Source organism: Oncorhynchus nerka, linkage group LG4, assembly GCF_034236695.1.
Source record: "Oncorhynchus nerka isolate Pitt River linkage group LG4, Oner_Uvic_2.0, whole genome shotgun sequence".
NCBI lineage: Eukaryota > Metazoa > Chordata > Actinopteri > Salmoniformes > Salmonidae > Oncorhynchus > Oncorhynchus nerka.
The window spans coordinates 11,370,812-11,396,021 of NC_088399.1; the positions used below are offsets into that span (position 1 = coordinate 11,370,812).

The 25,210-nt window shown below is 43.2% G+C and overlaps 1 protein-coding gene across 5 annotated transcripts in view; it reads right to left on the minus strand.

The window, feature by feature from the left end:
• The window catches only part of pam (peptidylglycine alpha-amidating monooxygenase), a 156,399-nt gene that overhangs the window by 119,903 nt on the left and 11,286 nt on the right, over positions 1 to 25,210 (minus strand). For all 5 annotated transcript variants that reach the window (XM_065017215.1, XM_029646556.2, XM_029646549.2 and 2 more), the window contains exons 3-6: positions 18,768 to 19,499; positions 17,906 to 18,029; positions 13,422 to 13,479; positions 1,205 to 1,292 (exon numbers count right to left, since the gene is read on the minus strand). In XM_065017215.1, the coding sequence (XP_064873287.1) occupies positions 1,205 to 1,292; positions 13,422 to 13,479; positions 17,906 to 18,029; positions 18,768 to 18,862 (365 nt within the window). In that variant the 5' untranslated portion in view covers positions 18,863 to 19,499. The remainder of the gene's footprint in view (positions 1 to 1,204; positions 1,293 to 13,421; positions 13,480 to 17,905; positions 18,030 to 18,767; positions 19,500 to 25,210) is intronic.

Here is a 25,210-nt window from a genome sequence, read left to right on the forward strand (position 1 = left end):
CCGCTCTCTCTCCTGCCTCCCGCTCTCTCTCCTGCCTCCCGCTCTCTCTCCTGCCTCTCGCTCTCTCTCCTGCCTCTCTCTCCTGCCTCTCGCTCTCTCTCCTGCCTCTCTCTCTCCTGCCTCTCTCTCTCCTGCCTCTCTCTCTCCTGCCTCTCTCTCTCCTGCCTCTCTCTCTCCTGCCTCTCTCTCTCCTGCCTCCTCTCTCTCTCCTGCCTCTCTCTCTCCTGCCTCTCTCTCTCTCTCCTGCCTCTCTCTCTCTCCTGCCTCTCTCTCTCTCTCTCCTGCCTCTCTCTCTCTCTCGCCTGCCTCTCTCTCTCTCTCTCCTGCCTCTCTCGCTCTCTCTCTCTCCTGCCTCTCTCGCTCTCTCTCTCTCCTGCCTCTCTCGCTCTCTCTCTCTCCTGCCTCTCTCGCTCTCTCTCTCTCCTGCCTCTCTCGCTCTCTCTCTCTCCTGCCTCTCTCTCTCTCTCTCTCCTGCCTCTCTCTCTCCTGCCTCTCTCTCTCCTGCCTCTCTCTCTCCTGCCTCTCTCTCTCTCTCTCTCCCCCCTCTCTCTCTCTCTCTCTCTGCAATGATTAGAGTGGTCCAGCTGATTCTTTAAGTGTAGCAGGGCAGTAATACCCAACACTGATTCTTTAAGTGTAGTAGGGCAGTAATACCCAACACTGATTCTTTAAGTGTAGTAGGGCAGTAATACCCAACACTGATTCTTTAAGTGTAGTAGGGCAGTAATACCCAACACTGATTATTTAAGCGTAGTAGGGCAGTAATACCCAACACTGATTCTTTAAGTGTAGTAGGGCAGTAATACCCAACACTGATTCTTTAAGTGTAGTAGGGCAGTAATACCCAACACTGATTCTTTAAGTGTAGTAGGGCAGTAATACCCAACACTGATTCTTTAAGTGTAGTAGGGCAGTAATACCCAACACTGATTCTTTGTACCCTAAGTGTTGAGGGTTTGGTTTTTATCAAGTCTAGTGCTTGTATTCAGGCTCATGGGGCTGAGGAAGTGAATAAAGTCTCTTTGTACATTTGTTCTTCATTGTGCTACAATGGACAGATCAACAAGTCTTTACTAACACACAACTGTTGTGTATTCTACAGACTGTCTGTTTGGTCAACCAGGTAGATTAATGTGTAAAGTACTGTGGAAATGCATAGGGAAATTCTAGCTCACGTACTGTGTTGTGGTGTGCTTTGACTTACCAGTAGTTGGTGGTGGAAACTGGTATCCCGCAGCCATACAGGAGCATGTGATGGGCTGTGTCCATACTGGCATGAGGCTCAAAATCCACTGAGGGGAAAGAACAACACAATTACAGGGTTAAAGCCCTTGGCAAAGCACTTGTCTCCACAGGGTTTGTTTTAGGAGAATTCCACTTGTCTCCTCTGATTCTTCGAGAATAATGAGGTCGTTTAGACACCTTAACGTCCAGGATGTTGACTATGTCTTGTTTTTGGATGAAACAACCAGGTCTTCATCATTTTAAAAAACAGAGGCATTTACCTACTGAGTGGACAAAACATTCAGAACACGTTCCTAATGTTGACTTGAAGCCCTGCCCGCTTTGGCCCTCAAAACAACCTCAATTCGTCGGGGCATGGACTCCAGAAGGTGTCAAAAGCGTTCCACAGGGATGCTGGCCCATGTTGACTCCAATGCTTCCCACAGTTGTGTCAAGTTGGCTGGATGTTCTTTGGGTGGTGGACCATTCTTGATACACATGTGAAACTGTTGGAAGCGTGGAAAAACCCAGCAGCGTCGCAGTTCTGGACACAAACGCCTGGCACCTACTACCATACCCCGTTCAAAGACACTTAAATATTTTGTCTTGCCATTCACCCTCTGAATGGAACACATACACAATCCATGTCTCGGTTGTCTCGAGGCTTAAAAATCATTATTTAACCTGTCTCCTCCCCTTCATCTACACTGATTGAAGTAGATTTAACAAGTGACATCAATAAGGGATCATCACTTTCACCTTGATCCTCCGGGTCAGTCTATGTATTCCTAATGTTTTGTACACTCAATGTATACAGTGCATTCCTTAAGTATTCAGACCCCTTGCCTTTATCCATATTTTGTTACGTTACAGCCTTATTCTAAAATGCATTAAATTGTTTTTTCCCCCTCATCAATCTACACACAGTACCCAATAAGCAAAAAGCAAAAACAGGTTTTTTGACATTTTTAGAAATGAAATATCACATTTACTTAAGTATTCAGACCCTTTAGTCAGTACTTTGTCGAAGCACCTTTGGCAGGGATTACAGCATTGAGTCTTCTTGGGTGTGACGTTACAAGCTTGGCACACCTGTATTTGGGGAGTTTCTCCCATTCTTCATTGCAAATGATCTCATGCTCGGTCAGGTTGGATGGGGAGAGTTGCTGCACAGCTGTTTCAGGTCTCTCCAAAGATGTTCGGTCAGGTTCAAGTCTTGGCTCTGGCTGGGCCACTGCTTCATTGTCTTGGCCGAAGCCACTCCTGCGTTGTATTGGCTGTGTCCTATATCCATCCTGCCCTGCCTATCTAAGGTCTTCGAAAGCCAAGTCAACAAACAGGTCACTGACCATCTCGAATCCCACCGTACCTTCTCCGCTGTGCAATCTGGTTTCCGAGCCGGTCACGGGTGCACCTCAGCCACGCTCAAGGTACTAAACGATATCACAACCGCCATCGATAAAAGACAGTACTGTGCAGCCGTCTTCATCGACCTCGCCAAGGCTTTCGACTCTGTCAATCACCATATTCTTATCGGCAGACTCAATAGCCTCGGTTTCTCGGATGACTGCCTTGCCTGGTTCACCAATTACTTTGCAGACAGAGTTCAGTGTGTCAAATCGGAGGGCATGCTGTCCGGTCCTCTGGCAGTCTCTATGGGGGTGCCACAGGGTTCAATTCTCGGGCCGACTCTTTTCTCTGTATATATCAATGATGTTGCTCTTGCTGCGGGCGATTCCCTGATCCACCTCTACGCAGACGACACCATTCTATATACTTTCGGCCCGTCATTGGACACTGTGCTATCTAACCTCCAAACGAGCTTCAATGCCATACAGCACTCCTTCCGTGGCCTCCAACTGCTCTTAAACGCGAGTAAAACCAAATGCATGCTTTTCAACAGATCGCTGCCTGCACCCGCATGCCCGACTAGCATCACCACCCTGGATGGTTCCGACCTTGAATATGTGGACATCTATAAGTACCTAGGTGTCTGGCTAGACTGCAAACTCTCCTTCCAGACTCACATCAAACATCTCCAATCGAAAATCAAATCAAGAGTCGGCTTTCTATTCCGCAACAAAGCCTCCTTCACTCACGCCGCCAAGCTTACCCTAGTAAAACTGACTATCCTACCGATCCTCGATTTCGGCGATGTCATCTACAAAATGGCTTCCAACACTCTACTCAGCAAATTGGATGCAGTCTATCATAGTGCCATCCGTTTTGTCACCAAAGCACCTTATACCACCCACCACTGCGACTTGTATGCTCTAGTCGGCTGGCCCTCGCTACATATTCGTCGCCAGACCCACTGGCTCCAGGTCATCTACAAGTCCATGCTAGGTAAAGCTCCACCTTATCTCAGTTCACTGGTCACGATGGCAACACCCATCCGTAGCACACGCTCCAGCAGGTGTATCTCACTGATCATCCCTAAAGCCAACACCTCATTTGGCCGCCTTTCGTTCCAGTACTCTGCTGCCTGTGACTGGAACGAACTGCAAAATCGCTGAAGTTGGAGACTTTTATCTCCCTCACAAACTTCAAACATCAGCTATCCGAGCAGCTAACCGATCGCTGCAGCTGTACATAGTCTATTGGTAAATAGCCCACCCATTTTCACCTACCTCATCCCCATACTGTTTTTATACTGTTTTTTTTAAATTTTTTTATTTACTTTTCTGCTCTTTTGCACACCAATATCTCTACCTGTACATGACCATCTGATCATTTATCACCCCAGTGTTAATCTGCAAAATTGTATTATTCGCCTACCTCCTCATGCCTTTTGCACACATTGTATATAGACTGCCCATTTTTTTTTCTACTGTGTTATTGACTTGTTAATTGTTTACTCCATGTGTAACTCTGTGTTGTCTGTTCACACTGCTATGCTTTATCTTGGCCAGGTCGCAGTTGCAAATGAGAACTTGTTCTCAACTAGCCTACCTGGTTAAATAAAGGTGAAATAAAAAATAAAAAAATTTTTAAAAAAGGGTTGTTGTCCTGTTGGAAGGTGAATCTTCGCCCCCAGTCTGAAGTCCTGAGTGCTCTGGAGCAGGTTTTCATCAAGGATCTCTCTGTACTTTGCACGTTCATCTTTGCCTCGATCCTGACTAGTCCCCCAGTCCCGCTGAATAACATCCCCATACCATGCTTCACCGTAGGGATGGTAGCACGTTTCCTCCAGAAGTGACGCTTGGCATTCAGGCCGAAGTGTTCAATCTTGGTTTCATCAGAGCAGAGAATCTTTAGGTGCCTTTTGGCAAACTCGAAGCAGGCTGTCATGTGTCTTTTACTGAGGAGTGGCTTCCGTCTGGCTAATCTACCATAAAGGCCTGATTGGTGGTGTGCTGCAGAGATGGTTGTCCTTCTGGAAGATTCTCCCATCTCCAAAGAGGAACTCTGGAGCTCAGTCAGAGTGATCATTGGGTTCTTGGTCACCTCCCTGACCAAGGTCCTTCTCCCCTGAGTGGTTTGGTGGATCCAAACTTATTCCATTTTAGAATGATGGAGGCCACTGTGTCCTTGGGGACCTTAATGCTGCAGACATTTTTTGGTACCCTTCCCCCAGACCTGTGCCTCGACATAAATCCTGTCTCGGGGCTCTACGGACAATTTCTTCAACCTCATGGCTTGTTTTTTTTCTCTGACATTCACTGTCAACTGTGGGACCTTATATAGACAGGTGTGTGCCTTTCTAAATCATGTCCAATCAATTGAATTTACCACAGGTGGAATCCAAGTTGTAGAAACATCTCTAGTATGATCAATGGAAACAGGATGGACCTGATTTCAATTTTGATTCTCATAGCAAAGGGTCTGAATACTTTTGTTAAATAAGGTATGTTTATTTTTTTATACATTTGCAAAAAAAATCTAATAAACCTGTTTTCGCTTTGTCATTATGGGGTATTGTGTGTAGATTGATGAGGGAAAAAAATAATTAAATCATTTTTAGAACAAGGCTGTAACATAACAAAATGTGGAAAAAGTCAAGGCGTCTGAATACTTTCCGAAGGCACTGTATTGCCAGTGTATATTTATGGCTCACATATATAGCCAGTATATGTATTGTCAGTTTAAACACTCAGTGGCCAGTTTCCTAGGTACACACATCTAGTAACAGGTCAGACAGCCCTTTGCCTCCAGAACAGCCTGAACTCTTTGAGTCATGGAAACAATGCAAGAGATCTAACATGTGTGCCAGGAAAACATTCCTCACACCACCAGCCTGTACCGTTGACACCAGGCAGGATGGGGCCATGGACTCATGCTGTTTACGCCAAATCCTGACTCGGTAATCAGCATAATGCAACAGGAACCAGGATTCGTCAGACCAGGTAAATATTTTAGCTGATCGGACTGGAACCCGGTGTGGTCGCAATAGCCCATCTTTGATAAGGGACCGACGAGTTGTGCGTTCTGAGATGGCGTTCTGCACACCACTGTTGTACCTGTGCCGTTATTTGCCTGTTAGCTTCCACGATTCTTTCCATTCTCCTTCTAACTCTCCTCGACTAACTATTTTTCGCCCACAGGACTGCCGCTGACTGGATGTTTTCTGTTTGTTGCATCATCATCGGTAAACCCTAGACACTGAGATACTAGAACCTGCATGCCTGGCACCGTTGATCATACCACGCTCAGTCGCTTAGGTCACTCGTTTAGCCCATTTTAATGTTCATTTTAAAAGTAACAATGTCTCGATACCTGTCTGCCTGTTTTATATAGCAAGCCACGGCCACGTGACTCACTGTCTGTAGGAGCGAACCATTTCCGTGAACGGGGTGGTGTACGGCCATGTATATACGGTGTATGGCCATGTATATACGGTGAACGGCCATGTATATACGGTGTACGGCCATGTATATACGGTGTACGGCCATGTATATACGGTGAACGGCCATGTATATACGGTGAACGGCCATGTATATACGGTGTACGGCCATGTATATACGGTGTACGGTCATGTATATGGCCATGTATATACGGTGAACGGCCATGTATATACGGTGTACGGCCATGTATATACGGTATGGCCATGTATACGGTGTATGGCCATGTATATACGGTGAACGGCCATGTATATACGGTGTATGGCCATGTATATACGGTGTGCGGCCATGTATATACGGTGTGGCCATGTATATACGGTGTGCGGCCATGTATATACGGTGTGCGGCCATGTATATACGGCCATGTATATATGCGGCCATGTATGTACGGTGTATGGCCATGTATATACGGTGTACGGCCATGTATATACGATGTATATACGGTGAACAGCCATGTATATACAGTGAACGGCCATGTATATACGGTGTACGGCCATGTATATACGGTGTACGGCCATGTATATACGGTGTATGGCCATGTATATACGGTGTATGGCCATGTATATACGGTGTATGGCCATGTATATACGGTGTATGGCCATGTATATACGGTGTATGGCCATGTATATACGGTGTATATACGGTGTACGGCCATGTATATACGATGTATATACGGTGAACAGCCATGTATATACGGTGAACGGCCATGTATATACGGTGTATGGCCATGTATATACGGTGTATGGCCATGTATATACGGTGTACGGTCATGTATATACGGTGTATGGCCATGTATATACGGTGAACGGCCATGTATATACGGTGTACGGCCATGTATATACGGTGTATGGCCATGTATATACGCCATGTGCCATGTATATACGGCCATGTATATATATGGCCATGTATATACGGTGTATGGCCATGTATATACGGTGTACGGCCATGTATATACGGTGTATGGCCATGTATATACGGTGTATGGCCATGTATATACGGTGTATGGCCATGTATATACGGTGTACGGCCATGTATATACGGTGTATGGCCATGTATATACGGTGTACGGCCATGTATATACGGTGTATGGCCATGTATATACGGTGTATGGCCATGTATATACGTGTGGTGTATACGGCCATGTATATACCATGTATATACGGTGGTATATACGGTGAACGGCCATGTATATACGGTATGGCCATGTATATACGGTGTATGAACAGCCATGTATATACGGCCATGTATATACGGTGTATGGCCATGTATATACGGTGTACGGCCATGTATATACGGTGTATGGCCATGTATATACGGTGTACGGCCATGTATATACGGTGTATGGCCATGTATATACGGTGTATGGCCATGTATATACGGCCATGTATATACGGTGTGCGGCCATGTATATACGGTGTATGGCGGTGTGCGGCCATGTATATACGGTACGGCCATGTATGTACGCCATGTATATACGGTGTATGGCCATGTATATACGGTGTGCGGCCATGTATATACGGTGTGCGGCCATGTATATACGGTGTGCGGCCATGTATATACGGTGTGCGGCCATGTATATACGGTGTGCGGCCATGTATATACGGTGTGCGGCCATGTATATACGGTGTATGGCCATGTATATACGGTGTACGGCCATGTATATACGGTGTACGGCCATGTATATACGGTGTACGGCCATGTATATACGGTGTATGGTCATGTATATACAGTACATGGCTCTGTGAAAACCTAAAAACAACTGAAAAACAACACAACTGAAAAACAAATTATTGAAAGAGTTCACAGCTCATATTTAAATTGGGGAGTAAATTGAGAAGCGTAGGCTACTGTTTATACTCAGAGCATATTTTGAAACATTAAAAGGTGACACTCTTCACTTCTTCTTCTTCATTAGGGAAGCCAGGCACTGCAGGCTTGGCAACGGTAGACGCCGGCAAGAGCTTCAGCTCTGACAGAAAGTCAATGCTCTCTCCACATGAAAGTGATGAAAACCCCCAGGACGGGCTACTTGGCGCGGCCCAGTATAATCTCGGACCTGAATAATGAATGGGGCTTTTCTGACAGCAGGCCGAGCGTGGGGGGGTGCTTCTTTTCTCCTTCATGAATTTTCATAACAGCACCATATGTCAGATTGAGTGTACTGTGTATACAAGGAGAACAGCAGCAACAGTTTGACGGGTTCTCCTTGAATTCCTGTTTTTTAAGATAATATTTGATCTTTCTCTATCCTAACAACGCTATTCGTATGAGTAACAAGTAAATGTCTAAATTGAGGTCTTTTTTTTTTTTTACTGAAATGAAAAGGAGGCCTTTCTTAGCCTTTTAGCTGTATTGTTCGTTTAGTCTAAAAGAGGTCTAGGACTATTCACTCCAGTAACAAATCACATTTTTGGATCACGGTGGTCTGTATTTCTCTGTTGTGAGTTTGGAGGTGAGAGCAGAAGCCCCTTCTGCTCAGTGGGCTGCCCGCCTTCTATAGCCGCTCTCGCCCTGCCCCAGTATCCCTGTGTCCACGGAGACGACACCCCATAATTAGGCAACAAATGCCTTCGCATTAATCACGGCTAAACAGATGTGCTTTACGGGAGGACTGGTGGCTCGTGAGAAACGAGTGAGCGAGAGAGAGAGAGACGATGGAGACATCACTCCTCTCTAAAGCCCTGATCTTGCAACAGACAGGCAGCAGCCCTGTAGGCATGGGGCTCGTCCTGGCTCAACCCTATGGCAAGCAATACTGGCTTTATCCGCCTCAGTGGGCTAAGTTAACACAGGGTTAATCTCTCCCACAGGCCCTATTTACTCATTCTCAGTTATTTTTGGAGGGATGTAGATAGTCATATCTGTATGCTTCAGCAAAATATTCTGGTTGTGGTTGGATTTGCATTACGGTTGGAGATAAGAATCAAGAAAGTTTGGGATAATAAGGCTTGGGGTGTTCAATTCCGCGAGGCCATGTCGTAACCCATGGCGTCGAGTTTGTTGTCATAATGAGATTATGCCGATTCAGGCATGTTCTGTTTACAGTACGCAACACAGTGTTGAGAAACTTTAAAACATGTCACCGACATCGTGTCTATGTCTACGGTGTCCTCATAATGTACGGTTGTGTTTAGTAACTTGAAAACAAATTGTGGTTGTAACTATGTTCTCATAATGTAAGGTTGTGTTTAGTAACTTGAAAACAAATTGTGGTTGCATGTGTCCTCCATAATAGTGTTTCTGACAGCACTGAGGAAAGATATGGTGCAAGATGTTATGGTGCAAGATGTTATGGTGCAAGATGTTATGGTGCAAGATGTTCTATTTATTTGATGATCTGAATGATCTGCTACCAGAGGTTACTCAGTTATCTATAGAGTCATGGTGGAATGATCTGCTACCAGAGGTTACTCAGTTATCTATAGAGTCATGGTGGAATGATCTGCTACCAGAGGTTACTCAGTTATCTATAGAGTCATGGTGGAATGATCTGCTACCAGAGGTTACTCAGTTATCTATAGAGTCATGGTGGAATGATCTGCTACCAGAGGTTACTCAGTTATCTATAGAGTCATGGTGGAATGATCTGCTACCAGAGGTTACTCAGTTATCTATAGAGTCATGGTGGAATGATCTGCTACCAGAGGTTACTCAGTTATCTATAGAGTCATGGTGGAATGATCTGCTACCAGAGGTTACTCAGTTATCTATAGAGTCATGGTGGAATGATCTGCTACCAGAGGTTACTCAGTTATCTATAGAGTCATGGTGGAATGATCTGCTACCAGAGGTTACTCAGTTATCTATAGAGTCATGGTGGAATGATCTGCTACCAGAGGTTACTCAGTTATCTATAGAGTCATGGTGGAATGATCTGCTACCAGAGGTTACTCAGTTATCTATAGAGTCATGGTGGAATGATCTGCTACCAGAGGTTACTCAGTTATCTATAGAGTCACGGTGGAATGATCTGCTACCAGAGGTTACTCAGTTATCTATAGAGTCATGATGGAATGATCTGCTACCAGAGGTTACTCAGTTATCTATAGAGTCATGGTGGAATGATCTGCTACCAGAGGTTACTCAGTTATCTATAGAGTCACGGTGGAATGATCTGCTACCAGAGGTTACTCAGTTATCTATAGAGTCACGGTGGAATGATCTGCTACCAGAGGTTACTCAGTTATCTAGAGTCACGGTGGAATGATCTGCTACCAGTTATCTATAGAGAGGTTACTCAGTTATCTATAGAGTCACGGTGGAATGATCTGCTACCAGAGGTTACTCAGTTATCTATAGAGTCATGAATGGAATGATCTGCTACCAGAGGTTACTCAGTTATCTATAGAGTCATGGTGGAATGATCTGCTACCAGAGGTTACTCCGTTATCTATAGCGTCATGGTGGAATGATCTGCTACCAGAGGTTACTCAGTTATCTATAGAGTCACGGTGGAATGATCTGCTACCAGAGGTTACTCAGTTATCTATAGAGTCACGGTGGAATGATCTGCTACCAGAGGTTACTCAGTTATCTATAGAGTCATGGTGGAATGATCTGCTACCAGAGGTTACTCAGTTATCTATAGAGTCATGTCATAGTGGAATGATCTGCTACCAGAGGTTACTCAGTTATCTATAGAGTCATGGTGGAATGATCTGCTATGATCTTCCTGTCTCCTTATGTTACATAATGGAAACAGTTTTCATGGGCACAAAAATGGAATGCTTCTAACCGAAAGAGTCACCTTAACTTGATAATTAAAACCGAAATCGATACTGTCATTAACGTGGATCTTCAATAATTATGCTAAATACTTGATGCGCATTTAGTGTCCAGCTGATTAGTTAGGACGTGATATATTCACACATCATCTGATTCAAAATGCTGGGAAAAAAAGGAATTTCCAGAATATTTTGGTGTCTCATTCGTTACACCGGTGAAGACAGTTGCAGTCGATCTAATATCCCGAGCCAATTGATGTCGATCAAATACATTTTATTTGTCACATACACGTGGTTAGCAGATGTTAATGCGAGTGTAGCGAAATGCTTGTGCTTCTGGTTCCGACAGTGCAGTAATATCTAACAAGTAATCTAACAGTTTCCCAACAACTACCTAATACACACAAATCTAAAAAGGGTGAATGAGAATATGTACATATAAATATACGGATGAGCGATGGCCGAGCGGCATAGGCAAGGTGCAATAGATGGTATAAAATACAGTATATACATATGATATGAGTAATGTAAGATATGTACACAATATTAAAGCGGCATCATTTAAAGTGACGAGTGATCCATTTGTCCAGTGATTGGGTCTCAATGTAGGCAGCGGCCTCTCTGAGTTAGTGATTGCTGTTTAGCAGTCAGATGGCCTTGAGATATAAGCTGTTTTTCAGTCTCTCGGTCCCAGCATTGATGCACCTGCACTGGACCTCGCATTCTGGATGATAACGGGGTGAACAGGAAGTGGCGCGGGTGGTTATTGTCTTCGGTTATCTTTTTTGCCTTCCTGTGACATCGGGTGCTATAGGTATCCTGGAGGGCAGGTAGTTTGCCCCCGGTGATGCGTTGTGCAGACCACACCACTCTCTGGAGAGCCTTGCGGTTGAGCGTGGATTCCAATTTCCAAGTTGATGCGTGGATTCCAATTGGTCAGACCAGCATTGAATTGTTCTTGTCACTTGTACACCCTGTTTAAGTTTCTGCCTATGAGACGGTAGGAGCAAGATGGCGTCGTGGTGGGATTTTGCCAAAGGGAGGGCGGGGTTGGGCTTTGTATGCATCGCAGAACATCATCTGTTGTTGTCTGCTTGATTTAAAGCAGGGTCACGTTAGATTTAAGAGAAAGCATCAAGGTAATAAATTCATGTTTGCATATGTTTTTGTGCCTGGGATTGGACACAGTCTACTGTGTTAAATTGTGTAGGATAGACTATAGAACAACACCCAACGCTCTCCCTATGAATTATTCTGGATATAATTAACACAATATGATCTGGTAATGAAATAACATGACAAATACATTGTTTTTTCATGTTAGACCTGCAGTTTTTGGAGTAGCCTATTTTAACTTGAATTTGGAGCGCCGAAATTAAAGTACTGGAATAGGACTAACTTGAAAATCAGACATTTCCTCAATTTGGTGCTTGAAAAGTTATTGTAATTATTGTAGCCAATGTATACGTTCTCCTGATCCTTTTTAAATGATCTATGATTCCATTTCTTATCCGGTTTTTGTAAGAGATGTGGCCACTTTCGTTTGTTTCCCGCCTCTTCAATTGAAGGGTGTTGCGCTACGTAAAAATCACATATGGTTATTATGATGACTAAAACAATGTTGGCTTTAACTTGTCTTTCCATACAAATACATCTATTTTTTTTTTTTTTTAAAAAGGAACCCGTTTTTTTTTTTATTATCACTTTCTCATTATAACACCAGCGATAGTGAGATTAATGATACCACTATTCATGGCTATATTATGTGTGCCAGCTATAGAAGAATCGCTGTGCATCCAATCTATTTAGTCAGGAAAAGTCCTAATTATTCTCACAATGTAATAATCATTTGAATATCAATGCATTGGCAAGGCTTAAAACATACATTTTTCTCTATACTTTTTGCATGCTTTTTGGGAGTGTGTGTGTGTGTGTGTGTGTGTGTCTCCGTGTATGCTTCGGTCAAATATGATTTAACAGGATTGAAGACAGAGAGTTCTCTTTATTGTTACATGCCAGTGATGGGAGTGGAATGTGGTTGGCTGAGAATCTGGGATGGGAAGTAATCTTGTTGGGAAACCTAAGCTGGACAAACAGTGTCTGCAGGGCTAACTCCTGCCTTCCCATAAACCCAGGCTCATAGACAACACACTGGGATAGGTCAGCGGGATTAAGGGTCACTGTGGCGTTATGGGATTTCATTCACCCTGCCACTTGGTCAAAGACAAAATAAATTGGTGCTTATGAGAGGACGGTTGCCCATAACAACAGGAAGGGGGGGGGGGGCGGTATGTATCATAGAAAAGTGGTTCTCGTCAGTGGGTCGAAAAATGGGGGACGAAAAGTTAATATCCTAGGAAATATATGCTACAGAGTTTGAGAATGGATTTTGGGTGAGCTCCTTAAATCGTATCGCTGGTTTGATTCCCGAGACCTAGACTGAGGAACATTGGAATTTGCAAACAACATATTTCACCGGTGTGTGTGTGTGTGTGTATATATATATATATATATATATATTATTTATTTATTTTTACTACATTTCATTCGTTTTTGACATTCAACAAATCACTTACATTGGACCAGGTATGTGTAACCAGATTCCTTTAAGATTTGGGTAAAAAACACTCACCGATATAGGCATCCCTGGTTGTCGGTACTGGAACGGCCACACACAAATAGGTGTCAGACTGAAACGACACAGGACACAGTGTGAGAACAAATGCTTCGCTTAATTACAGAGCAAAAAAAGATCCATAAAGTTTTGGTTAAAAAAACATGTTAAATCATTTTAAAATGAATAGTGTTTCAAATGAATAGTGTTTCAAATGAATAGTGTTTAAAATTAAGTGTTTAAAATTAATAGTGTTTAAATATGTTGAAATATAAAGTCTTACAAATAAATACAATTGTACATGTATTATTCTGCTTGTTTATAAGCCATCAATAACAACCAATATTCGATTCCAGGCTGTATCACAACCAGCCCGTGATTGGGAGTCCAATAGGGCGGCGCACAATTGGCCCAGAGTCATCCGGGTTAGCGTTTAGCCGGGGTAGGCCATCATTGTAAATAAGAATATGTTCTTAACTGACTTGCCTAGTTAAATAAAGGTTAATATATATATATATATACACATACACATATATATATATATATATATACACACACATAATTATATACACACATACATCTGCCGATACACATGTTTCACCATGACAGATTCTCTTAAATTCAAAGAGTCCTCAGATTAGGCGGATTATCGAGTACAGATACTGAAGCAAAAGTTAAGTCCTCGCTCGCTTGAAGTCGGGCAGTTTAATATACGAGTGAACATGACTCTTAAATCACCCTGGCGCCGACCTTGCGTTAACACGGGGAGAAGTACATTTCCTGCGGGGAGTGAAGAGAATAGCACTTCATCAAGACAAAAGACATGACACAGAGCTCTGTGTCCATCCCTGGAGCATCTCTCTCTCTCCTGAAGAGTGACCTCTTCATCTGCAGCCGAGTTAAAAACACGTCTATAACTCTCCTCTCATTTGTATCATCTTTCTCTTTATTCCTCAGGTCTCCAGCAGCCTAGCCTACATGTACTGTAAACGTTCGTTGTAGTTGCTTAAATAACAACTAGTGGGCGTTGAATGGAGGAGAGAGGAAGAAAATGGCAGCTGTAGTTCCCTGGGAACAGGTCGTTTAAGTGACATATTTGTAATAAACACGACAGTAAGTCATTTCCAGGGAAATGGTGCAATTGCTTAGTTATAGCTGATGGCTTTCGGCTGTCATTTATCAGTCTATTGGGCTTTTATTCTCCTGCTGCAGCAACACGGTCAAATGATTCAATCAATTCCAGGGGACTGAATTCCTCTCTCTCTCTCTCTCTCTCTCTCTCTCTCTCTCTCTCTCTCTCTCTCTCTCTCTCTCTCTCTCTCTCTCTCTCTCTCTCTCTCTCTCTCTCTCTCTCTCTCTCTCTCTCTCTCTCTCTCTCTCTGATGGCTGTATCTAACTCAGAGTTATTGTAAAAGGTCAGCGTGCGTGTTTCTTTCTTGGCACAGCTGGCTTTCTTTCAAAATGGTGTCTCATCAGTTGAGAATTCTCCAGACAAATTCTTGCAGAATGACATCTTGGGGCCTCCCAAGTGGCGCAGTGGTCTACGGCACTGCATCACAGTGCTAGCTGTGCCACTAGAAATTCTGGGTTCGAGTCCAGGCTCTGTTGCAGCCGGCCGCGACCGGGAGACCCATGGGGCGGCGCGCAATTGGCCCAGCGTCGTCCGGGTTAGGGGAGGTTTGGCTGGCAGGGATGTTCTTATCCCATCGTGCACTAGTAATTCCTGTGGCGGGCCGGGCACAGTACATGCTGACACGGTCGCCAGGTGTACAGTGTTTCCTCAAACACAATGGTGTGTCTGGCTTCGGAGTTAAGTGGGCATTGTGTCAAGAAGCAGTGCGGCTTGGTTGGGTTGTGTTTCGGAGGATGTACGGCTCTCGACCTTCGCCTCTCCCAAGTCCGTATGGGAGTTGCAGCGATGAGACAAGACTGTAAATACCACGAAATTGGGGAGAAAAAAGGCCAACTTGATGTGGGCCTATTAGAACAAAATACAACCGATGTTCGATGACCAGATTCATGATAAAAAACTGGTTGTTCTCAAATTCCCATTTCACACTAATGAGCCAAGCCAAACCATGCTGCACTGGGCTGGTCTGGTTACACATCCACCATAGTTGCTGCAATAAGAGAAAGAAACCATCTGAACCAACACTGTACAGCCCAGATCCACACAACACAAAAGGGTACAGATAAAATGTTGACAAAAGAAGCTTCGGAGAAAGTGAATAAACACTGGCTCAATGCTATCTGATGAAAGGAAAGGGGGGATACCTAGTCAGATGTACAACTGAATGTATTCAACTGAAATGTGTCTTCAGCATTTAACCCAACCCATCTGAATCAGAGAGGTGCGGGGTGCTGCCTTAATCGACATCCACGTCTTCGGCACCTCTGGGAACAGTGGGTTAACTGCCTTGCACAGGGGCAGAAAGACAGATTTTTACCTTGCCAGCGCTGGGATTCGATCCAGCAACCTTTCGGTTACTGGCCCAATGCTCTAACCACTGCCGAAGAACCAGTGAACTGGCTCAAACTGTCTCAATGCGATCTGATGAACAGCCAGTGAACTGTCTCAATGCTATCTGATGAACAGCCAGTGAACTGTCTCAATGCTATCTGATGAACAGCCAGTGAACTGTCTCAAAGCTATCTGATGAACAGCCAGTGAACTGGCTCAAAGCTATCTGATGAACAGCCAGTGAACTGGCTCAAAGCTATCTGATGAACAGCCAGTGAACTGGCTCAAAGCTATCTGATGAACAGCCAGTGAACTGGCTCAAAGCTATCTGATGAACAGCCAGTGAACTGGCTCAAAGCTATCTGATGAACAGCCAGTGAACTGGCTCAAAGCTATCTGATGAACAGCCAGCGAACTGGCTCAAGGCTATCTGATGAACAGCCAGCGAACTGGCTCAATGCTATCTGATGAACAGCCAGTGAACTGGCTCAATGCTATCTGATGAACAGCCAGCGAACTGTCTCAATGCTATCTGATGAACAGCCAGATAACTGGCTCGATGCTATCTGATGAACAGCCAGATAACTGGCTCGATGCTATCTGATGAACAGCCAGCGAACTGTCTCAATGCTATCTGGGCCAGAGAAAGGGCACCTCCCTATAGATCGAGGGGTAGGCAAAATACAACACGCGGGTCGGATCTGGCCTGCGAACCCATTCAAACTGGGCCCCGGGAGGTTTCCCCAAAAAATGAAACAGTATGTTATTTATTTATTTAGGGGAAAAACAACACTCCAGTCACTCTTGAACATTTAAAAACGAGATTAAAAAAAATATCAAAAAATTACAATGGACCTTTTTCTGGCCCGCAAGTTGACTTTCACAACCGCATAGGTCACAAAAAAATCTGTGCGGCCTTCCACTGAGTTTCAAAATCACAACGTGGCCCTTGAGCCAAAAGGTTTGCCAACCCCTGCGATAGATCAATAGCACAACAGTACAAGCTGACCACTAAGTTAAGAGAGTTTAAGGTTTGTCTTCTCTGAGATGTTCTACAAGCCAGTAATCCCCCTTCAGCATTCACAGTTATCAGCCAACACTTGCCATGGATGAATCATTGGCAGATGACTCACACAGACCTGCACTGAGAATAATAATAGCTCACCCTCCCCTCAACTCTCACATACACAACCAAAACAGTCCCAAGAAGACGCAAAGCCCGGAGCCCGATGACAATAGTTCCGCCCTCGTGTAAAAACTGAACTCTAAATGTTTCTCACTAGCCTAAACACAGACTTGGCTTTTGGAGAAAAGAGAGAGAGAGCGAGAGAGAGCAAGCGAGGAGTGGGGGGGGGGGGGGGGGGGGTAGAGAGGGGAGAGAGGAGAGAGAAAATAGTGATAAACCAGAGATCTTCCCCTCTGTGGTTTTCTCTGCACATTGCAGCAGCAGGGAAAGACCGGAGGCTGAAGAGCCAATTAGCTCTTGTCTGCAACAGAGAGTCAACTTTAATGACTGCATTACTGTAGGATCAATACGGGCCAAACAAACACGGCAGGAGGACTGGCCCCTGACGCAACCCCATGAGGAAATCATGTACAGCCACACGCTGAGAGAGAAAAACATTGTACGGCCATCATCAACATACCTTCCTGATATGAACCAAGCAAAGCGGCAAGTTTTTCTGCACTTAGGAAGGAGATGTCTGTCAAGTCTATGAATATTAATATATTAGTCATTGTCTAACCTTTACTCGCTGATCAAAGTCTCGATAAAATCTCTTTGACATTAGAGACCTAAAGGCTAGTCAGACTAATGTTGCATCATGGAGAATGATCACTGATTTGATTTTCATAAATGGTTGAAAAGCCTAACAGGCTATGTAGACTAGTGTAGATAGTGTTCTTTGAAAACATATGTAAATAAACGTAAAACTGAACCATCAAACCATTGAGCGGGGAAAAAAACTAGATCTGACAGACACTGGGTTGGTTTGGCTTTTCCACAGGGTTGTTTTTGACAGTCAGAAACATGGGGACTCACCGCCGTGGGGGACACCCCCGGCATGCGGACATCCAGGGAAAAGTTGCCTGATTTGGACAGGACCATGGGTTGTCTTGTCCTGGTAGTGCAGTCGTTGGGCTCCGAAGAGGCACTTTCCTGATACCTGTCCGATGGGGGCAACAGTGATAGAAGAGGTTGTTAGTGGAAAGCGACAAAACAACCTCGGAGAAAACTATTACTAATGAGAGAACCTAACAGCCTGATGAGTTGAGGAACTCCTAATGATGAGATTGGAAGTTTGGAAGATGAGCGTCCTTCACACACAAACACATAAGACTCAAGAGAGAAATGGAGAGAACACCTCCAGAAAAGTAGGTTAAATGAAGATACAATTGTTTATAGAATTACTTATAGGCATATCTGCAATTGACTGATACTAATCTACCCAGAAGGCTATTTGTGTGGTCACCATGTCTGTTGATGCTGAAGCCACCTCCTGCGTCATTTGTTTGTTCATCATGTAGCCATACAAACATGGGACAAACACATCCGGCTTCCAGTACCTTGTGCCTACAGCAGGCTAATTGCCATATAATTGTATAATTAACCTTTTTTTTTTTAAAGTGCATGTATTCAACATCATTCAAAAAAAAGACTAACTTACAAAACATTGATTTAGAAATGCATTAAACTTATCAAATCTATTTATTTCATAAGTACACTGAGCTATTTCAACTTAATTTAAATAAGTATAATACATATAATAGAAAACTCAAAGAACACTGGAGATTTCCAAGCGACATCTGTTCGCACCACTCACATGACCCCACTAAATCTGCCTTTCCCTTTCAATTGCATTTCAAAACCCCTCCAAACAAATCAACACTGTCCGTCCCCTTACCTTTTAAACCTGTGCAGGGGGTTTGTGGCACCGTCCAAGCTATGGCTTTGACAGATGAGCGTCAGCACCACCACGCCACAAACAAGGACTCCCATCTCTGACTCTAGCCTCTTGTCAAGCGCTCCCTATTCCTGCTTCTAGCCTGCCGGGTTAACTGTAGAAGACTGGGCGCTGAGCAGAGCGTCACAGTGCTGTGTCTGGAATCAGCTGTGGAGCCTCACTGACGCTGAGCGAGAGAGAGGAAGTAACCAAACAAACAGTAGCAGGTCCTGGATCAGGGTTAAGACAGATGGAAGAGCCAGATGGAAGGGTTGTTCCTGTTGGCAGTTCACACGCTGGGGACTGAAGGAGTAGGAGGAGGTTGTGGCTGTGGTTGTGCACACCGCTCCTCTTCTCCAGGCTCCAGGCCACTAGGGCTAGGTGTTCCTTTGTATTTTCTCTGCCTTTCCGAGTGAACTGAGCACACAGAGGCGGAACTACCCTCTAGCGCTCCCTCCCCCTTCCTCTCTACTCCTCTTCTCTTCGGAATTCTCGTCTGGCACAAGTGGCTGTAACGCGGCACCTTTCCACTCTCCTCTTAGCACCCAAGTTATCCAGTGAGAGACGAGGCGAGTAAATGTGAAGAGTGGCTGGTGTTCAGAGGTGACAGAGAGATGAGATGAAAGGAAGAGTAGATCAGAGTAGATGGAGAGAAGAGGCGAGGAGGGCGCAGCGTCGGTCTCCAGTCACAACCTGTAAAAATAGAAGCAGACGTGCTCAACAAGAGGGAGGGTGACTAGATGACTAACGTGCCACTGACTGTGCCTGTCTGCCTGCTAGCGCAAACCGCTACCCCCCCACCCCCCACTCTAATGCTCCAGCGGGTTCTTTAATATACTACCATTATCATAAGAGGCAACACGGAAATGCTAGTTGTTAGCGTTAGTGCCCATCCCTTCAGATGATTGAGCAGCTAAGGTGGTTTGAGTTGGGGGGGGGGGGTAACGGTTGGTTGGGAATCACATGCTATCTGTCCTTGCCTTTAAAATGTCATTAAATATAGATGACAGTGTACACACTCTTCAGTGCTGTTACTGTGCTGAATCCGCGGACGGTAGCAGCTTCTATTTACTCTATTCTGTGGGCTTGTCCGGGATGTGAAAGCGGAGGGATAGAGGGGAGAGAAGGAGAAGCCGCAGTAATCCAATCAGATTTCCCCGGGGGATTCACACCCTTATTAAGGAGATCCAGTTGGTCACCAGCAGGAGCAGACAGCTAGTATAGAAAACACTGTCAAGGAGAACCTATACCATACTATACCATACCTTACTATACAATACCATTCTATACCTTACTATACCGTGCTATACACGACCGTGCTATACTATACCTTGTTATACCATAATATATTATAACTGTCCATACTATACCTGTCTATACTATACCCAACTATACTACACCATACAATACATGTCTATACTATCCCTGTCTATACTATCCCTGTCCATACTATACCTGTCTATACTATACCTGTCTATACTATACAATCCCTGTCTACACTATCCCGCTCTAAACTATACCTTACCATACATTACTATATCTGTCTAAACTATACCTTACTATATATACCTTTCTGTACAAAAACCTGTCTATACTATGCTACATCTAACTACACCACACCTTGCTATACAAAACCTTGCTACACTATACCTTATTATATCTTACTATTCCTTACTGTACTATACCTGTCTATACTATACCTTACTACATATTGCTATATTATACCTTGCTACACTATACCATACCCGTCTATATTATGATACATCTTATTATATCTTATTATATTATACTATACCTAACTAGACCGTACTACACGAGACCATATAGTACCTTAATATACCTCATTATACTATACCTTATTATACTATACTTTACTATATTATACTATATTGTAATATACTATACCTGTCTATACTATACCGTACTATACCTTACTATATTATACTAAACCTTACTATAACTTAATATACATACTATACCTTACTATACCTCGTCATACTATACCTTACTATATTATACCTTACTATATTATACCTTACTATACCTCGTCATACTATACCTTACTATACTATACCTTACTATATTATACCTTACTATATTATACCTTACCCGTCTATACTATACTAAACCTGTCTATACTATACCTTAAACGCAACCTTACTATAGATTATACTAAACCTTACTATGTTACACTATATCTTAATATACTATACCTTAATATACCTTGCTATACCTTACTATATTATACTATACCTTAAAATAGTACATCTTAATATACTACACCTTATTATACTGTAATATACTAAACCTTACTAATATTATACTATATCTTAATATACTATACCGGTCTATACTATACCTTAATATACCTCATTATACTATACCTTACTATATTATACTAAACCTTAATATAATACATCTTAATATACTATACCTTATTATACTATATTATACTAAACCTTACTAATATTATACTATATCTTAATATACTATACCTGTCTATACTATACCTACTATATTATACTATATCGTAATATACTACTTCTTAATATATTTCACCTTATTATACTATACCTTGCTATATTTTACTAAACCTTACTATACTATATCTTAATATACTTTACCTTATGATACCTTACGATATCATACTATACTACTTATACCTTACCTTACTGTACTATACTTGTCTATAGTAAACCATACCTTACTATATTATACTAAACCTTACTATATTACACAAAACCTTACTATATTATACTATATTCTAATATACCTTACTACACCTGTCTATACCTCATTATACTATATCTTAATATTTATTTATTTTACCTTTATTTAACTAGGCAAGTCAGTTAAGAACAAATTCTTATTTTCAATGATGGCCTAGGAACAGTGGGTTAACTGCCTGTTCAGGGGCAGAACGACAGATTTGTACCTTGTCAGCTCGGGAATTTGAACTTGCAACCCGGTTACTAGTCCAACTCTCTAACCACTAGGCTACCCTGTGGTTACTATACCTTACATTACTGTACCTTACCTTACTGTAATATACCTGTACGATACCATACTATACATGCCTACACTATACCTATCTATACCTCATTGTACTACACCTTACCATATTATACTATATCTTAATATACTACATCTTAATATACTATGCCTTACTATATTATACCTTACCTTACTATACCTGTCTATACCATACCATACCTTACTAAATTATACTAAACCTTACTATATTATACTTAACCTTACTATATTTGAATATACTATACCTGTCTATACCATACCTTACCATATTATACTATATCGTAATATACTATAACCTTACTATGTTATACTTACTATATTAAACTATACAATACTCGTCTACACTATGCCTGTCTATACTAAAACCCGTCTATACTAAACTATATTATACTAAACCTTACTATATTGCACTATATCTTAATATACTATATCTTACTATACCTGTCTATAGTATGCCTTACTATACCTTACTATATTATACTAGATTCCAGGAACACAGGATGAGATGTTACTATCCTTTGTGCAAGCACTTCCAAGAGTTAATGAACAGTGAGCCTGGTGAAATTTGGGGAGCGCATCGTCAGTAGTGTACCTTTGGTTCCTAGGGTGTTTCGGCCTTTCACACTATACACCCTCCCCAAAGGCGGCCAGCGACAGGGTGATCGATCCTACGCTTGCGTCCCATTCCCAATTAGTCATAGGAGTTGCCTTGTTGTTGATAGCCAACATCCCATGGGACTAAAACTTACTATATCTTAATATACTGTACCTGTCTATATTATACCTTAATATACCTAATTATAGTGTATCTTTTTATACCTTACTATATTATACTAAACCTTACTATACTACATCTTAATATACTACACCTTACTATATTAAACTATAACTTACTATTCCTTACCTTACTGTACTATACCTTACTAGTAAAAAAAACAGTAGCAAGGCTATATACAGACACCTGTTAGTCAGGCTTAATGAGGTAGTATGTACATGTAGATATGGTTAAAGTGACTATGATGATATATGATGAACAGAGAGTAGTAGCAGTGTAAAAGAGGGGTTGGGGGGGTGAACACAATGCAAATAGTCCGGGTAACCATTTGGTTACCTGTTCAGGAGTCTTAAGGCTTGGGGGTAAAAATGGTTGAGAAGCCTTTTTGTCCTAGACTTGGCACTCCGGTACCGCTTGCCATGCGGTAGTAGAGAGAACAGTCTATGACTGGAAGGCTGGGGTCTTTGACAATTTTTAGGGCCTTCCTCCGACACCGCCTGGTGAGGAATAGGTTGTTATTCTGGCACCACCCGGCCAGGTCTCTGACCTCCTCCCTATAGGCTGTCACGTCGCTGTCGGTGATCGGGCTACCACTGTTGTGTCGTCAGCAAACTTAATGATGGTGTTGGAGTTGTGCCTGGCCATGCAGTCGTGGGTGAACAGGTAGTACAGGAGGGGACTGAGCACACACCCCTGGGGAGCTCCAGTGTTGAGGATCAGCGTGGCAGATGTGTTGCTACCTACCCTCACCACCTGGGGGCGGCCTGTCAGGAAGTCCAGGATCCAGTTGCAGAGGGAGGTGTTTAGTCCCAGGATCCTTAGCTTGGTGATGAGCTTTGAGGGTACTATGGTGTTGAACGCTGAGCTGTAGTCAATGAACAGCATTCTCACATAGGTGTTCCTTTTGTCCAGGTGGGAAAGGGCAGTGCGGTGTGCAATAGAGATTGCATCATCTGTGGCACTGTTTGGGCGGTATGCAAATTGGAGTGGGTCTAAGGTTTCTGGAATAATGGTGTTAATGTGAGCCATTACCAGCCTTTCAAAGCACTTCATGGCTACGGACGTGAGTGCTACGGGTCTGTAGTCATTTAGGCAGGTTGCCTTTTGTGTTCTTGGGCACAGGGACTATGGTGGTCTGCTTGAAACATGTTGGTATTACAGACTCAATCAGGGACATGTTGAAAATGTCAGTGAAGACACCTGCCAGTTGGTCAGCACATGCCTGGGAGCACACGTCCTGGTAATATGTCTGGCCCCACAGCCTTGTGTATGTTGACCTGTTTAAAGGTCTTACTCACGTCGGCTACGGAGAGCGTGATCACACAGTCGTCCGGAACAGCTGATGGTTCGTCGCAGGGCATAGTGGGATTTCTTGTATACCTTACTATATCATGTCTTACACCTTACTATACATTACTATATCTTACTACACATTACTATATCTTACTCTACTGTTTCTTACTATACTATGTCTTACTATACTACACTGAACACAAATATAAATGCAACAATTACTAAGATTTTATGAATTACAGTTCATATTAAAAGAAATGAACTAGGCAAGTAGGTTAAGAACAAATTCTTATTTACAATTACGGCCTACCCCGGCCAAACCCGGACGACGCTGGGCCAATTGTGCACAGCCCTATGGGACTCGCAATCACGGCCGAATGTGATACAGCCTGGATTCGAACCAGGGACTGTAGTGGCACCTCTTGCACTGAGATGCAGTGCCTTAGACGAGCAGCGGTAAACTGAAATCAGTCAATTGAAATACATCTATTAGGCCCTAATCTATGGATTTTACATGACTGGGAATACAGATATGCATCTGTGGGTCACAGATACCTTAAAAAAAAACGTAGGGGTGTGGGATCAGAAAACCAGTCAGTATTGTGGCCTGTGGAATGTTATCCCACTCTCCTTCAATGGCTGTGCGAAGTTGCTCGATATTGGTGGGAACTGAAACACGGTGTCTTACACGTCTATCCAGAGCGTTGCAAACATGCTCAGTGGGTCACACGTCTGGTAAGTATGCAGTCCATGGAAGAACTGGAAAAATTTCAGCATTCAGATCCTTGCGACATGGGGCTGTGCATTATCATGCTGCAACATGAGGTGACATCACTAAACTGCTCGCCCATCTGCCCAGTACAGTTTAAACTATAGCTTCCTATACTATGCTACATCTTACTATACTATATCTTACTATGCCATAATGTCTGGTGAGTATGCAGTCCATGGAAGAACTGGGAAATTTTCAGCTTCCAGGAACTGTGTACAGATCCTTGGGGCCGTGCATTATCATGCTGAAACATGAGGTGATGTCGGTAGATGAATGGCACTACAATGGGCCTCAGGATCTCGTCCCGGTATCTCTGTGCATTCAAATCGCCATGGATAAAATGCAATTGTGTTCATTGTCCGTAGCTTATGCCTGCCCATACCATAACCCCACCGCCACCATGTGGCACTCTGTTCACAACGTTGACATCAGCAAACTGCTCGCCCACACGATGCCATACAAGCTGTCTGCCATCTGCCCGGTACAGATGAAAGCGGGATTCATCTTCTCCATGTGCCAGTGGCCATCAAA